Here is a 15,850-nt window from a genome sequence, read left to right as displayed (position 1 = left end):
ATAAGGAAGGCCTATGATAAGTAGTAACATACATTTTAACAAATTTAAACTTGGTTTTATATTTTCAACAATGGCAAAATACCTGTCACACTCAAAGTAGTGTTTAGCATTAGAAGATCCAAATGGATGGTGCAGTCCATTTTTTAAATATTACAAGGTCAAATTAGAAAGATAATTTTTCACTTTCATGGGGAGTGTTAAATATAACAGAAATTGGCTTCTGTGTCTCTGTAATAATTTATTCTCTGGGGAAAAGCAAGCTTAAATGTTTTCCTTTAAGAGCGCCATCTTTAGGATCCTTTTATTGATACTGATCTGATTATCCTTTGCTGATCTGGCAAAGCTGTGTTTTAAAAATATTTTTAGACAAATAAAGCAATTAGACAACAAACTTATAGAACTGATCAGTTAGAATCCTTAGCAAAGTTTTCAGGCTTTTTTTCTTTTTAACTGAATAATTTAAATAAATTTACTCTCCTTTCTGGGTATGTAAAACAAGTTCTGGTTATGTAAGAAAATTATGATAGTCTAAAATATCAGTTCTCAAAATATGTTCTTTGTAATTTAGACCAAGATTGGGGGGAAATGGCTTCATATTTAAGTAAGTTTGGGAAATTTTGCATCACTCTGTTGGAAATTTGTAGTGCATATTAACAGATGGCTCTAAGAAAAACTGTAATAACTTTCTTTAGTTATGAATTCTCCAAACTTATTTGTTCATGCCCTTTTATTTGATTTTGGGAAAACTTTGGTGTAAAGAAATGTTCTAGATTGCCCTCTTTTTACCATCCGCATGGAAATATTTGAAGTGGCATTTATATGAAATTTCATTTATCAGTAGTGAAAAGAAGAATGAAATAGGAACCCAGAGGATATAATTCTACTTTTGAATTCTGCCACTTAGCTCTTCAACTTTTCTAGACCTTTATTTCTTTATCTGCAAATGAAGGAACCGGATTAAGTTACTACTCCCAATGATCCCTTCCAATGTCAAACAGCCTATAATTTGAGAAGTCTAATTAGCTTTCTCTTGAGTGAATTAGGTTTGCAGTTCCAACAACTTCTCGGTCCTTTCCTAGGATTTTAATTCAAGTGTTACTTAATAATAAAACTTAGTGGTACTGGACATCAATTATAAATGTAGTAATTTACAGAACTTGGAAATTGTTCTTACCCTAGAGAGTGGGAAAGAAAAGAAGTATAAGGCTCAGCATAAACAGGTAGACAACTTTGGAGTGCATTAATGAAGACACTTCTGCTTTTGGTAATGAAGTGCTAGGTTATTGAGATCAACCTCCTCTTCAGGACAATTTAAAAAGCTAGATGAAATATAGATAGCACTAAAGAACTAACAAAAAAAGAGAGTAAAAAGTGGACCAAAATCAAAAGGCAAGAACCCAGAGAAGTAAGCTCAGCATCCAAGGCTTCTTTTGCCCTCCTGTTAAGCTGATAAGGAATTTTTTTATTGTGGTAATACATACCTAAAATTTCCCATCTTAACCATTTCTAAGTGTACAATTCAATGAGATTAAATACATTGATATTGTGCAACTATCAGCACCATGCATCTCCAGAACTCTTTTCATCTTCTAAAACTGAAACTATGCTCATTAATCAAGAATTCTCCACTTCTCCCCTCCTCCAGCCCCTGGCAACCACCATTCTACTTTTTGTCTCTATGATTTTGATAACTCTAGGTACTTAGTGTATTGCACAGTATTTATCTTTTTGTGACAGATTTTGCTTAGCATGTCTTCAAGATTCATCAATGTTGTGCAGTAGGTCAGAATTTCCTCCCTTTTTAAGGCTGAATAATATTCCATTCTATGTATAAACCACATTAAAAAAAACTAATGTTTATTTTAGGGAGATAGAGATAGAGCATGAGCAGCGGAAGGGCAGAAAGAGAGGGAGACACAGAAGCCCAAGCAGGCCCCAGGCCCTGAGTTTTCAGCACAGAGCCTGATGCTGCGATCAAACTCACAAACTGTGACACCATGACCCAATATGAAGTCAGACACTTAACAGACTGAGCCACCCAGCCTCCCCTAAACCACATTTTGATTATCCATTAATCTCCTGACGGACATCTGGACTTCTTCTAAGTCTTAGATAATGTGAATCATCCTGCTATGAACATGGGTGTATAAATCTCTCATCAAGACTGCTTTCTTTTGGGGAGCCTGGGTGACTCAGTCAGTTAAGCGTCCGACTTTGGCTCAGGTCATGATCTTGCGGTCCGTGAGTTCGAACCCCGCGTTGGGCTCTGTGCTGACAGTTCAGAGCCTGGAGCCTGTTTCGGATTCTGTGTCTCCCTCTCTCTCTGACCTCCCCCATTCATGCTGTGTCTCCCTGTCTCAAAAATAAATAAATGTTAAAAAAATTTTAAAAAAAAAGACTGCTTTCTTTTAAAAAATTTTTTTTGAATGTTCATTTTATTTCTGAGGGACAGACAGACAGAGACAGAGCATGAGCAGGGGAAGGGCAGAGAGAGAGGGAGACACAGAATCTGAAGCAAGCTCCAGGCTCTGAGCTGTCAGCACCGAGCTCGATGCCAGGCTCAAACTCACAAACCATGAGATCATGACCTGAGCCGAAGTCAAATGCTTAACAAACTGAGCCACTCAGGTGCCCCAAGACTGCTTTCAATTCTTTTTGGTATACACCCAGAGGTGGAATTGCTGGATCATATGGTGATTCTATTCTGAATTTTTGTGAGGAACTGCCATGCTGCTTTCTACAGTGGCTGCGCCATTTACGTTCCCACCAACAGTGCACAAGGGTGTGTTCCCCCACATCCTCGTCAACACTTGTTATTTTCTGGACTGTTTTTCTTTCCTTTCTTTTCTTCTTCTTCTTTTTTTAATGGTAGCCATCCTAATGGGTGTGACATGACATCTCATTGTGGTTGTGATTTGCATTTCCCTAATGGTTAGTGATATGGAGAATCTTTTCATGTTCTTTTTTTTTTTTTTTTTAATTTTTTTTTTCAAGGTTTATTTTTGGGACAGAGAGAGACAGAGCATGAACGGGGGAGGGGCAGAGAGAGAGGGAGACACAGAATCGGAAACAGGCTCCAGGCTCTGAGCCATCAGCCCAGAGCCCGATGCGGGGCTCGAACTCACGGACCGCGAGATCGTGACCTGGCTGAAGTCGGACGCTTACCCGACTGCGCCACCCAGGCGCCCCACCTTTTCATGTTCTTATGTTGGTCTCTTGATGGTGTTCCACAGGCTCTGTTCACTTTTCTTCAATCTTTTTCCTTTCTGTTCCTCAGACTTGGTCATTTCAATCATCTTATTTTAAGTTCACTGATTTTTTTTTTTCTTCTGCATTCTCAAATCTGCCTCTTAATCCCTCCAGTGAATTTTCATTTCAGTTATTGTATTTTTCAGCTCCATAATTTCTTCTTGGTTTCTTTGAGGTTTTCTATATCTTTATAGGTACTTCCATTTTGTTCGTAAATTATTTTCTTGACTTTCTCCATGTCTTTTAATTCTTTGAGCATCTTTAAAAAGGTTTGTTTTAAAGTCTTTGTCTAGTAGGTCTGCCATCTGGTCTTTCTCAGGAATAGTTTCTGTTGGTGAATTTTCTTCCTTTGATTGGGTCACACTTCCCTGCTTCTTTTATGTCCCGTCTTTTCTTGTTTTTGTTGAAAAATGAATATTTGAATATAATAATGTGATAACCCTGGAAATGAGACTCTTGCTCTTCACCAGGGTTTCCTGTTTGGGGTTTTGTTGTTGTTGTTTATTGTATACTGTTTCTGTGCTGAGAACTATCCTGAGGTGCAAAGGTCTTCTCAGGTCTTTACTGAGCCTGCACCTTTCCATGGGCAAACGTGGTGACTTTCTAATTTCCTCTGTATATGTTGTTGCTTTTGAATGTCTTCAATGCCTGGCTCCCAAAAGGGGAAAAAGAGAAATTGAAGGGGGAAGGGAGGGCACTAGCCCTGTAATCCCAAGGATACTGCTTCAGCAAGAGGCAGAGGGACTTGAAACAGACAGGGGAACATGCGCATCTCTGTCTGCACCCATGTGATCAGAAGGAGCAATCAGCAATCTAAACACGGATCCCTGAGGGTCCTGATTGCCTACCCTGGCTCCCACAGGTTGCATACAAGCTGTTCCAGAAAAGCATGGCTGCCTGCCATTGGCTGGGGGGTGGGGGGTGGGAGGTGGGTAGCTTCTGACAAACCAAAAGTTGAAATTGACCAAAGTTGGCTAAGCCTTCCCCTGGAAGTTGTAAGCCATAAATAGACCCAGAGTTCCAAAGTAGTTACATCAGACAAATTCTGCCTATGTGATTGTTGTCTAGGTGGGGAGACATATTCCTAGTAGTTGGTTTTTTTTCTTCTTCAGTGTTTTTCAGTTATCGTATCACCTTCCCCAACCCTTCTTCAAACCCTCCATCATCAAGGCATTTTGATAATCCAGAAGAAATAGTTAATGAACTGTGTTTCTGGCCACCTCTCAGGGAGAAGGAGACAGAAGGCAAAGTCTGGGGCTTGTATGAGGGTGCAGGGGCAGGATAGGGTAGCCAGGGATTGTCTGGTAACCTCTCTGCACATCAGGCAGGGAGCCTCATGTTAAAGGTGAATCAATCTGTCATGATCACCTAGATATTCTGGGAACTTTATGTCTTGAACTTGGATTAAGATGGCCCCGGGCTAGAATGCCTGTGTGTATGGGCACCCACAAACAAAAAACCACCCTGGAGAAAGGTATATTCATCCTAAGCCTCAAATTACTTCTACAAGCAATCTTTCAAACATAACTTACTGCCCATAGTGAAAAGTAACCTGGTACAGATGCAGGAAAAGTCAGAAGCCAGAACCAACAGATACAACAGACAATAGACTTCAGATAATGGAATAATCACGCAATACTTCTTATATTTAGAGAAATAAAACACAAGACAGAAAATATCTTTGGAGAAAAGAACAGTATAAAAAGTGACATATTTGAAAGAGTATCAAAAATAGAATTCTACAACTGCAAATTATAGTAACTGAGATTAAAAACTTAGTTGACAGGTTTGACAGCAAACAAGAGATGAAGAGAGGAGGAGTAAAGTGAAAAATAGGCCAGCAAAAATTACTGCAAATGAGGCCTAGAGATACAAAAAGTGGGTGGAGAAGGTATGAGATATGAAAGCTAGAATGAGAAGGCCCAATATGTTTAACCTGAGTTACAGAAGACAGACCGTTGACTAGAGGCAATATTTGGAAAATGCTGAGGAATAGCTAAATATGCAATCTCTCCAAGTGAGAGACTGGGAAGTCATATTAACCACAATGTTATCTTCCTATGGAAGAGTCTGTTAGCTATTTTAATTTATAAGAGAGAAATCTAGAAAGTTACCAGGGGTATCAGGAAGCTACAAAACAGTATTTTCATTTGATACAACCTTGTATACTAAGCAGTCATGGTGTTCCTTTTAGCTTGCGGGGACTGAAAGATACCAACTAAACTAAACTCCAATTGAGAGGGGGAAATTACAATGACATTGTATTTGAAGTCTCCAGTTCCTTTGTGATTATAACCATTCAGCAAATTGGTTAGGGTTTTGTTATTCACATTATTTACAGAGCACAGGTACCCTGTATTTACAGAACACTCTGTCACTTTCCTAACAGAGAAAGGCTGAATGGAAGCTTTAGTTAATGAGGTAATTTCTGGAAAGGAGAAATGGTGCCCTTAGCTTATCTTTACTCCTATAAATCCAACTCAAGGATAAAAGATCAAGTTTGAAACACTAAAACAGAACTTTGGCCTCCTTCCAATTCAGCTTTTCTTTTTCTAGTTTGTGTAGAAGAGCATTATAAACCAGTATTAAAAGCTGAATAAATACTTTAATTATGATTTAATCATCTCTTAGGTACGGGGGATGAAATTCCAGGTAACTCTTGAGTCCTGAGACTCCAAGTAGCCTATTTCTTTGAGTACATTTTCTTCCTTCATTGTATATAACTGTATGCTCCCTTTACATGCTTGGCAGCAACAACCAGAAACAAGAAGCCTTCTTCCTTTTGACTGACTAACCAATCATGCAAAGTACCTACATACTATTAAAAAATTCCATCCAGGCTTCCCCTTAAAATAAATAACTCATTTTAAGCATCCAACAGCAGTAACAAAATACATGAAACCATACAAAATACATCAAAATACATCAACCATAAATCAAAATAAGCCCAAAGTATCAACTGCCATTATTCCTAACCAGCTTATGAATTTTAAAAACTTTTTCTTTAATACTTTCTAAAATTTCTCCCATGAACTGCATTATTACTATAATCAGAAAAATTGGCGCACTGCCTTTTTCTTTTTAACTGTCCAATGTTAGAGCCCTGGCTTTACATAAGGAATATAAAATACATGTTATCCATTCCAGAAAACAAAATATGACTAATAAAATAACATGCTACTGTTACAAAACAGGAGTAACAGAGACCATTTTCCTATGTACTGTTCACATAAATCAAAGAAAAAATTTTAATTTCATCTAATTATTAATAATCTTTAAATTATGAATTTAAGATGATCAACTCAGGAACCTGAGTTTAAGAAATGGAAACTACAGTAAATCTTATTTCTAACCTAATAATCTACTGACCCACTGACCTACTTTGGAATTTAGGTTAAATCTGATATTTCTGGTACAGATGGATATATTAATGTTAATTAATTAGAAGTAATGCTTAAATTTAATTGACCAGAATAATGCAGAACCCAGGCAACAATCCTTAACTACATTTATCACCATTTATGAAAAATTCTAACTTGCTTCTGCAGATTGTTTAGGTTAGTATTATAGCTAGAAAGATCATTATTCCCAAGAGAACAATTTTAACTTGTAAAGATTCCAATACTTTTAAATTAATTGCTTAATGTAGAAGTACAGATGAAATTAAAGAGTTCTCAACTTAAAAAAAATAAAGAATGCATCTGCATGACTTATTAACATATATCCCTTATGTGTCTGGCAATGCTATTGCAAATTAGTGATGAGAAAATAGGACATCAGGTTGAGGAATCCTAATTCTACCTCTGTTAATACTGTGCTCAATACCTTAATTTTCCAACTTTAAAATTAATAAAATGAAGATCTGTAATATTTTAGATGTTACCTTACATCAAATCCAAGATTTATAGTTAGTGAAGAAAATAAACCTCAGTGTCATGTTTGAGGATCATCACCAGGACTGTTTGAGATTCAGCAAGTGACAAATTGTTGGCATCTTATTTTGGCAGAAGAGGTGTACAAATTAAACATACTGTTGATATTAGAAATTTTAGGGTTCTTAGGTGTAGGTACAATTGAAAATCGCTTATCGGACAAGGTCAGGTAGTCCCAGTTTTAGAAGGACACAGGACAGGCTAAGATGGCCATTGCCAAGACCAGCTGGTAAGCAAGTATCTCACGGTTCCAATCTTGTAGGTGAACATTCATTAAGTGGAAGCCCATCATTTCCTGAATCACTGTTCAGCTACTGAAGTACCTTGTCTTGCCCTCAGGGGAATTTCCATACTTAGTTTTATAGAACTCTGTGTTAACTAGAGCCAGAGAGCCTGTGCAATATGCAGCTAGATACTTTCCTGGACACATGGGTAACCTCCATCAATTGTATTTATGAAGGGATATAATGTTTTTCTTTCTTCCCATCAAAGATTTGCACAATTCCGAATTGTTCTTGGAGATTTTAATTTTGCTGGTATTCAGCAAGCCAATCGTATCTTGGGGCCCATTTACTTCATCACTTTCATCTTTTTTGTGTTCTTTGTCCTGCTGGTAAGTACAAGCATGTATGTCCCCTTTTTCACTTCTAGTTTTTAGAATAAAAAATGAAATGATTAATTTAGAAGAAATTATAGTATAACAGCTTAGCTGTTAGAGTTTTTTACATTTATTAGGAACTGTGTGGATTCCTAGTAATCTAGGCTATGACTCCAGTGTCTGAATGTTTCCAAGTTGTCCAAAGGAGAATGTGATCATAAAAGTTACCATTTTGATGTCAGGTGTGTGCCAGGAATGTGCTAAATCTTCTACATCTATAACTTGGATATCCCGGGTCCCTCCAACCTGGGACATGGCATACCGGAAGGGATGAATGTATTCTGCCCATATTGCAAATGGCTTCTGGCCCTTAAGGCTAAAACCACGTATCTTTGTGGTTTTTAGGAGTCTCCAGGATGGGTCTTTCACATCTGCTCAAGACGAATTTATTTGGCCTTCCTAATCAAGGAAATTTGCTTTCCCTCTTTGACAACATTTTTGTCACACACAGCAGTTATCCCCTGGTGGTGGCCAAAAGTCCTCAGAGTGACAGAGTTGGGCCTCAGTGAAAGGTGGAGAGGTGGGCTGGGGGTAAGAATACCCTCTCCACAATTGTTTGTATTATTTGGACAGAGTATTCCTAAGAGCCTTAGTAAGACTGTGCATCTAAGTAGCTTTAGAGAACTTTAAAAAACCACTCTTATAGGGCTCCTTTGCCTCAATCAAAAGTGACCCTATAGTCTGAAAAAAAAAAAAAATTAAGCTTCCCGGCCTGAGGATTTTCCCATTCTCCTCCTACACTAAGGCCAGTAAGTGGAGGAGAGGTTCCTGTTTCCTCAGCACTAAGATTTAGCTTTCCCATACCACCAGGCCACCTGCCTCCGGTAAAAGCCTTTCTTTTGATGGAATCTAGAAGGGCTACAAAGAGTGGATCGTTGTGGCCATATAGAGGGAAGTAGAATCTGTCTGAGCTGTGAGAGGTTTTAAGTTAACAGCTGTCTCTACCACCCTGCTTCCTGACTCTGATAATGGTTGTAAAGACTGCTGTCTTCCTCTGGCAGTGGTGCCAGAGAGAACAGGATATGTACGAATGTGATACTCTTATGTTTAATAAAAACTAACTTTAAATATGGGAGCAAGTAAAAACAAAAAACAAAAACCACTCTTATGTACATATAATTACGTTATTCTGTTTTCGTCTGATATTCAATGTTGATCAGTTAATATATTTATCTACATATATATATCTATCTACATATATATATCTACATATATATATATATATATATGCATTAGTATCCAGTTCATATGCATTATTTTACATTGTTTTTCTCATTTGCCATAAACTTATTTGCCTATATCCACACATTATACATTTCCCATTCTGCTGTGTTACAGTCTGCATAGGCATTTCTCTATTACTGAGCATATGAACTACTTTAAAATTTTTAAATCTAATTTTACAAATCCCAGCAGTCATCAGAGTCAGTAACATTTACATTAAATCTTTATGGAAATAATTATTTTTGTGACTATTTCTTCCCAGAACATGTTCTTGGCAATTATTAACGATACCTATTCTGAAGTGAAAGCTGATTATTCAATAGGCAGAAGGCCAGATTTTGAACTTGGTGAAATGATTAAAAAGGTATGTCTACTTCTTTTCCTATTTAGAATTCTAAGACAAATCTTGTTCACTTTTTACTCCTGTACTTTAAACCCCAAGCAGTGGTGGGTTTTTGGGTTGGGAGTGGGGTTGTTTTCTGTTTTGGTCCAGTCTTGCTCATATCTGTATTATGTCACTACCAGAGAAGTGAGATTTCTTTCTGGCTTTAAAAAGGTGGCCAAAATTATTTCAGTATATCAAATAGCAACTGAGCTGTTTACTAAACGCAAAGCTCTGTTGGGTTTTGTAATAAAACTCTCTCTTCCCTCCAAAAATTTCAATTTAGATGCTAGTAAATTTCTATAGACAATCTGAACTCAGAACTCCATGTGCCTTATCTTCCTCATTTTCCTGTTTCTGTTAATGGCAACAGGAACAGTCACTCCAGGCTTAAAAGCCTTGAATTTTTTTACTCCCTTTGCCTCATATAGTTGGTTGCCACGGCCTGTGTGTAAAGTTCATCTATGCAGTTTTTGTTCACATTTGTGAAATCCAGGCCATGTTGAATTCTAACTGCCACCCCCGGAGTGGGGCCCCTCAGTACTTTTCACCCAGCCTCCTGTGTAGGAACATCTTCTATAGCAACATCTTATGGCCCCTCTCCTGTGCCTATCCAGCTCTGATATCATTTCTCTACTCAAAATTCTTCAGTCTCTCTGGGCCTGTCAAAATAAGTCCAAATTCTTTACCCATAGAATTGGGTGGATGCCTCTACTCAACAGCACTGCGTCCCAGCTAGTGTTTTGAGCACTGTGCTGTTTAAATTTTTTTTAAACGTTTATTCATTTTTGAGAGACAGAGTGCAAGCAGGGGTGGGGCAGAGAGAGAGGGACACACAGAATCCAAAGCAGGCTCCAGGCTCTGAGCTGTCAGCAGAGAGCCCAATGCGGGGCTCAAACTCACAAACCGTGAGATCCTGACCTGAGCGACGTCTGACCCTTAACTGACTGAGCCACCCACGCACCCACACAGTGTTGTTTACCATCACTGGCTCTCCCCTCTGGGCCTCTGCTCAGGTCATCTGCCGCCCCCAGCAACGTTCCCTCCATTCCCTCACTGACATACTATTCTCCCTGACAGTGGTATCGCCCCTGTCCTCTCAACACCTACCTCACTTGCGTGGTTAGTAGTCACAGGTGTACAATCTCGCCCATCTCTGCACATCCATGGCTCTAACCATATCACTTCACACAGAAAAAGTCCTAATGGCCATGAGGCTAGTGGAGTTTCAAAACTCGGTCCAACAACGTATCTGTAAAAGGAAACCATTAATATGTCCCCCGGTGAGCTTAATTGTAGGTTTTTTCATCTTTTATCTCATTATGATGTTGGTTATGTGCATTAAAGTGTTTACATCATTAAATGCAATACATGTTAATAAAACTTTTTAAAGATTTTTTTTTCAAGTTCAAGTGTGATGCCCACAAGAGAACCCCTTTCTCTTTTTCACCAGTAGGCAGAAAACATAAGTGGTGACAAAGTGAAAGAAATCATAGCATTCCCTCCATATTTCTTTTAAAGTTTATTCATTTTGAGAGAGAGAGAGTGCGCACGCATAAGTGGGGGAGGGACAGAGAGGGAGGGGACAGAGAATCCCAAGCTGGCTCTGTGCTGTCAGCGCAGAGCCCAGCATGGGGTTTCAAACTCACCAACCATGAGATCATGACCTGAGCTGAAATCAAGAGACAGGAGCTTAAACCAACTGCGCCACCCAGGTGCCCCGCCTCCACATTTCTTTAGGGGAGTAGTCCCTAGAGACAAGCATTCCATATTTCTTTTACCTTGATCAAAATTAATACAGGATGGGGCGCCTGGGTGGCTCAGTCAGTTGAGCGTCCGACTTCGGCTCAGGTCATGATCTCACAGCTCATGAGTTCGAGCCCCACGTCAGGCTCTATGCTAACAGCTCAGAGACTGGAGCCTGCTTCGAATTCTGTCTCTCCCCCTCTCTCTGCCCCTAACCCACTCACATTCTGTCTCTGTCTCTCTCAAAAATAAATAAACATTAAAAAAAATTTTAATTAATACAGGATGTATTTTTGATGAACTTTTAAACTATTTTTAATTATGTCCAGAGTTGCAACAATGCTCTTGAAAAACTTAGACTGAAGAAACCTCAAAAGGATGAAGACGATAAAGGGTAAGATGGCTTAAAATTTTGCCATTTAAAACTGTATATTATATGAGAAACTTGCAATGAGAGTAAGGTTTTGATTGTAAAACAGCCACCATCCCAAGTGCTTATTCTAAATACGTTGTCAATACATCATCCACTAGGGCCTCCTAATTCTGAGAGCGCCAGGAGGCTCCAAACTAAGCTAATGAAAAATTAATATAAAGCGTGTTGTGCCACTCAGAAAGAACTTTAACAGAAAGCTGCACAGGAGAATAAAGTCCCCCTGAGAAGGGAGGAAAAACTGTTAGTCTACATTAAGTGCATTCACTTAGCTATGAAAATAAAAACATTTTTACACAAAATATTTAAGGATACACTTACATTTATTTATTCAATCACTTTGGTGTCCAAATGCTTCCCAAACCCAGACCTCTGGCAGTGGCACAGACTGTAAACATTATTTTATAGCTAGAGATGTGACACTCTGGAGACTTTCTATTCATGACACTTTCCAAATAATGAGTCTTATCAGAAAGACCAGAAATGCAATTATCATCCTTACTATAGAGCTGATCATACTTTATTTTCCCTTTCTACTGTCATAGGTCTCTGATCTTTATTTTATTTTACATTCTTAGTATGAAAGGCGATTTGGCTGAGCAAGCCAGAAGAGAAGGCTTTGATGAAAATGTAAGATTTTAACTTTCTCGTAAAGATAGCTTTATTAGAAATGTGCTTACAAAAAAAAAAAGTTCTGATTAAGAATTGAAATTATTTGCTTTCTTTACAGCACTAATTACCAACTCCGAAAATTTCTCCGCGAATCTAGCTGTTGTTGTTTATAACAAATTATTTCAATTCTACATGCTACCTCTTTTTTTTTAATGTTTATTTATTTTTGAGAAAGAGAGAGATATGAGGCCGGGTTGGGGGGGGGGGCGGGAAGGAGACAGAGAATCCGAAGCAGGCCCCAGGCTCTGAGTTATCAGCACAGAGCCCAACGCAGAGCTTGAACTCATGAACCACAAGATCATGACCTGACCCAAAGTTGTCCACTTAACCGACTGAGCCACCCAGGCACCCCTATGTGCTACTTCTTTTATTGGTGCTCTCAGCCAGATACTCTGGTCCTACAGCTGTACAGTCACTGTGGGATTATCGTGCAGGGTTTAGTGAGTATACTCTTTGGAGATGATAATTTTTCTCTTGTAATCATCATTCATGTTTTATACAGTTGAACCTTGAACAATGCAGGGGTTATGTTTACAGTACAGGAAAAAAATCCATGTATAAGTAGGCCCACACAGTTCAAACTTGTGTTGCTCAAGGACCATGTTTTTGAACAACACAGGTTTGAACTTCACAAGTCCACTTATATGTGAGGTTTTTTTTCAATAAATATGGTACAGTACTTCCTGTGAGTGTATTTTCTCTGCCTTATGTTTTTTCTCAGTAACATTTTGTTTTCTCTAGCTTACTCTACTGTAACAACATAGTATATAATATATATACAGAATATGTTTTAATCGACTGTTTATGGGATCAGTTAAGACTTCAATCAATGGTAGGCTATTAGTTGTTAAGTTTTTAGGGAGTCAAAAGTTACACATGCATTTTCACCTGCACTGGGGTCAGCACCCCTGACCCCTGCATTGTGCAGGTGTCAGCTGTACATACATTGGAGTGAGGTTTCTCATTGTGAGATAAGAGAGTTACCAAAGGGAAAGGTTGAGGGTTAAAATGAACCTTGTGGTGTTGGATTAGAATTACAGGTGTGTGTGTGTGTGTGTGTGTGTGTGTGTGTGTTCTATAGCTCTATCTGTCCACTGAGAAATCTAGAAGTAAATCTAGATCTTGGTTTCCAAATACCATTCTCTTCTAAAAGGAATGAGGGCCCCTTGGAGATACGGTTAATTCTAGGGTGGGAAGATACAACATGAATCTATAATATCTTGTTGAGCCAGAAAGTGAAAGTGCTGTAAGAATAATGAAGATCTGTTCAAAGCACACAAGAGTCAGGTTTGAGGGGCTCCCACTGGCCAAATCTGGAAATATTTAAGCGCTATAATGAATAATAATGTATAGCCCACTGAATAACAAAGGATTCCATGAGTTCATACTCATCTAAACATATACATGGATAAAAATCGGAGGAAGAATGGAACTTTTCCATACCTCTTCACAAAATACATATTATTTAACCAAAAGAAAAAGAATATGTCAGGGTGGAGGAATCTGGCAGATACTGCCTTAATCAGTATGGGGAAAAACCGAAACCATACACCAGCCAGTAAGATACTAAGAGACAACAGCATCACTTCTGTACCATTTCTGCCAAAAATGTAGAACATGACAAAATATCACACAAAACTGAGGGACGTTCTGCAAGATAACTGGCCTGTATTCTTTAAAAGTGTCATGGTCAACATGACAAGCCACGGTAAAGCAGAGGAACGATACCAGAATGAATGAGATTAAAAGACAGACAAGTAAAAACAGTGCCTAATCCTGGACAAGTGGCAAATTTGAATGGGGGGACTCAGCATTAGAAGATAATCATCTATCAGTATCAATCTTCTGACTCTGATGGTTGTGCTGCGACTATAAAGGAAAACATCCTTGTAAGCAGGAAATACACATTGATGTGATCAGGGACACTGGGGCATTCATGTTGGCAACTTCAAATACTTCAAAGGAAAGAAAATTTTTTGTAACTTTCCCCTAATTTTGAGATTCTTTTAAAAACAAAATTATAATTCAGTAAACCATTTCTGAAATAAAAGATGATGTAAATTGAAAGACATACTGTGTACCTGTGGGAAATCACCTCGAATGAACGTGAGACTCATCCAGGTAAAATCTGGACTTCCAAGGGGCGCCTGGGTGACTCAGTCGGTTAAGCGTCCGACTTCAGCTCAGGTCACGATCTCGCGGTCCGTGAGTTCGAGCCTCGCGTTGGGCTCTGGGCTGACTGCTCAGAGCCTGGAGCCTATTTCAGATTCTGTGTCTCCCTCTCTCTCTGCCCCTCCCCCATTCATGCTCTGTCTCTCTCTGTCTCAAAAATAAATAAACGTTAAAAAAAAAAAAATCTGGACTTCCAAGAAAAGGAAAACCAGGTTAGCATGACAACATTCAACACCATACGTCAACAGAACCATACCCACAATACATGCAAGGAAAGAAAATGTAAGCCAAGCATATTTATTTGGAGCACAACTGTGTTTCCAGTATACAGGCTCAAAGAGTTTTCAACGTGCAAGAACTCAGAATAATGTTGTATTCCTGAGGGTTCTATGAGAATATCAGTTTCAGCCAACCAAAAGATGATCGGAGAAATTTTGCAAAAAGGAAGAAGGGAGAGAGAAGGTATAAAGTAGAAAACATTGATGGAATGGTTCATATATAATAGCTCAAAGTTAAAGAATTCATGTAGGAGCGCTTGGGTGGCTCAATCAGTTAAGCATCTGACTCTTGATTTCAGCTCAGGTCATGATCTCATGATCATGAGATAGAGACCCACATTGGGCTCCCCAGTGAGTGTGGAGCCTACTTGAGATTCTCCATCTCCCTCTCTCTCTCTGCCCTGCCCTTCCTCACACTCTTTCTCTATCTCAAAATAAATAAATAAAATTTTTAAAAAGAGAATTTCATTTAGAGTTAACCAATAAGAATAAATTTTAGCATATTTAAAAATACTTTAATAAACAATAAGATACTATTTCATGGACTTTAAAACATATTTTCTTTTCACATTTTAACATCTCTAAAATCAAGATATGCCTTATGGTTGATAGTGTATCACACTGTAATTGGCAGCCTTTCTTTCCTAAGTGGTACATAAATAATGGTGTGTCTAACAGTAGACTCCATCTCTCAGATACAACGAAATGTGGTAATAAGATTTAAATATAGTTGGAACTATAAGCTAATTTTCTTGTTGAATTTGATTCCTAGTTGAGGGAACCAAAGCAGGAAAAAGAGGACTCGGGTAGTATTAAAAAAAAAAAAAAAAGAAAGAAAGAATAAAAACAAACCATGAAAACAAAAATATGTACATTCCTAAGGGCAGAATAATCAAAACAAAAATGAAAATAAAATATAACACATGGTAAAAAATTTAAAATGTAACATAAAACGGTATGATGTAACTGTGACCAGGTATGTCTGACATATCAGTAAAAGCAACTAAGCTTAATCTACTTAAAAAGAAAAACATTTTCAGATTGAATCACAAAGCAACACCCAGTTCTATGCTATATCCTAAAATATATACGTAAAACAAAGTGGCT

At 38.2% G+C, this 15,850-nt stretch overlaps 1 protein-coding gene across 2 annotated transcripts in view; it reads left to right on the top strand.

Annotated features, from left to right (window-relative positions):
• Window positions 1-15,850, top strand: part of PKD2L2 (polycystin 2 like 2, transient receptor potential cation channel) — a 44,253-nt gene that overhangs the window by 14,405 nt on the left and 13,998 nt on the right. For both annotated transcript variants that reach the window (XM_025924564.2, XM_086703263.1), the window contains 4 exons: window positions 7,674-7,794; window positions 9,326-9,427; window positions 11,521-11,585; window positions 12,200-12,251. In XM_025924564.2, the coding sequence (XP_025780349.1) occupies window positions 7,674-7,794; window positions 9,326-9,427; window positions 11,521-11,585; window positions 12,200-12,251 (340 nt within the window). The remainder of the gene's footprint in view (window positions 1-7,673; window positions 7,795-9,325; window positions 9,428-11,520; window positions 11,586-12,199; window positions 12,252-15,850) is intronic.

This window comes from Puma concolor, chromosome A1 (genome assembly GCF_028749965.1).
Source record: "Puma concolor isolate L17-30 chromosome A1, mPumCon1.1.hap2, whole genome shotgun sequence".
Classification (NCBI taxonomy): domain Eukaryota; kingdom Metazoa; phylum Chordata; class Mammalia; order Carnivora; family Felidae; genus Puma; species Puma concolor.
The sequence above is the reverse complement of the archived record's forward strand: the minus strand, read 5'-3'. Positions and strand labels throughout refer to the sequence as shown.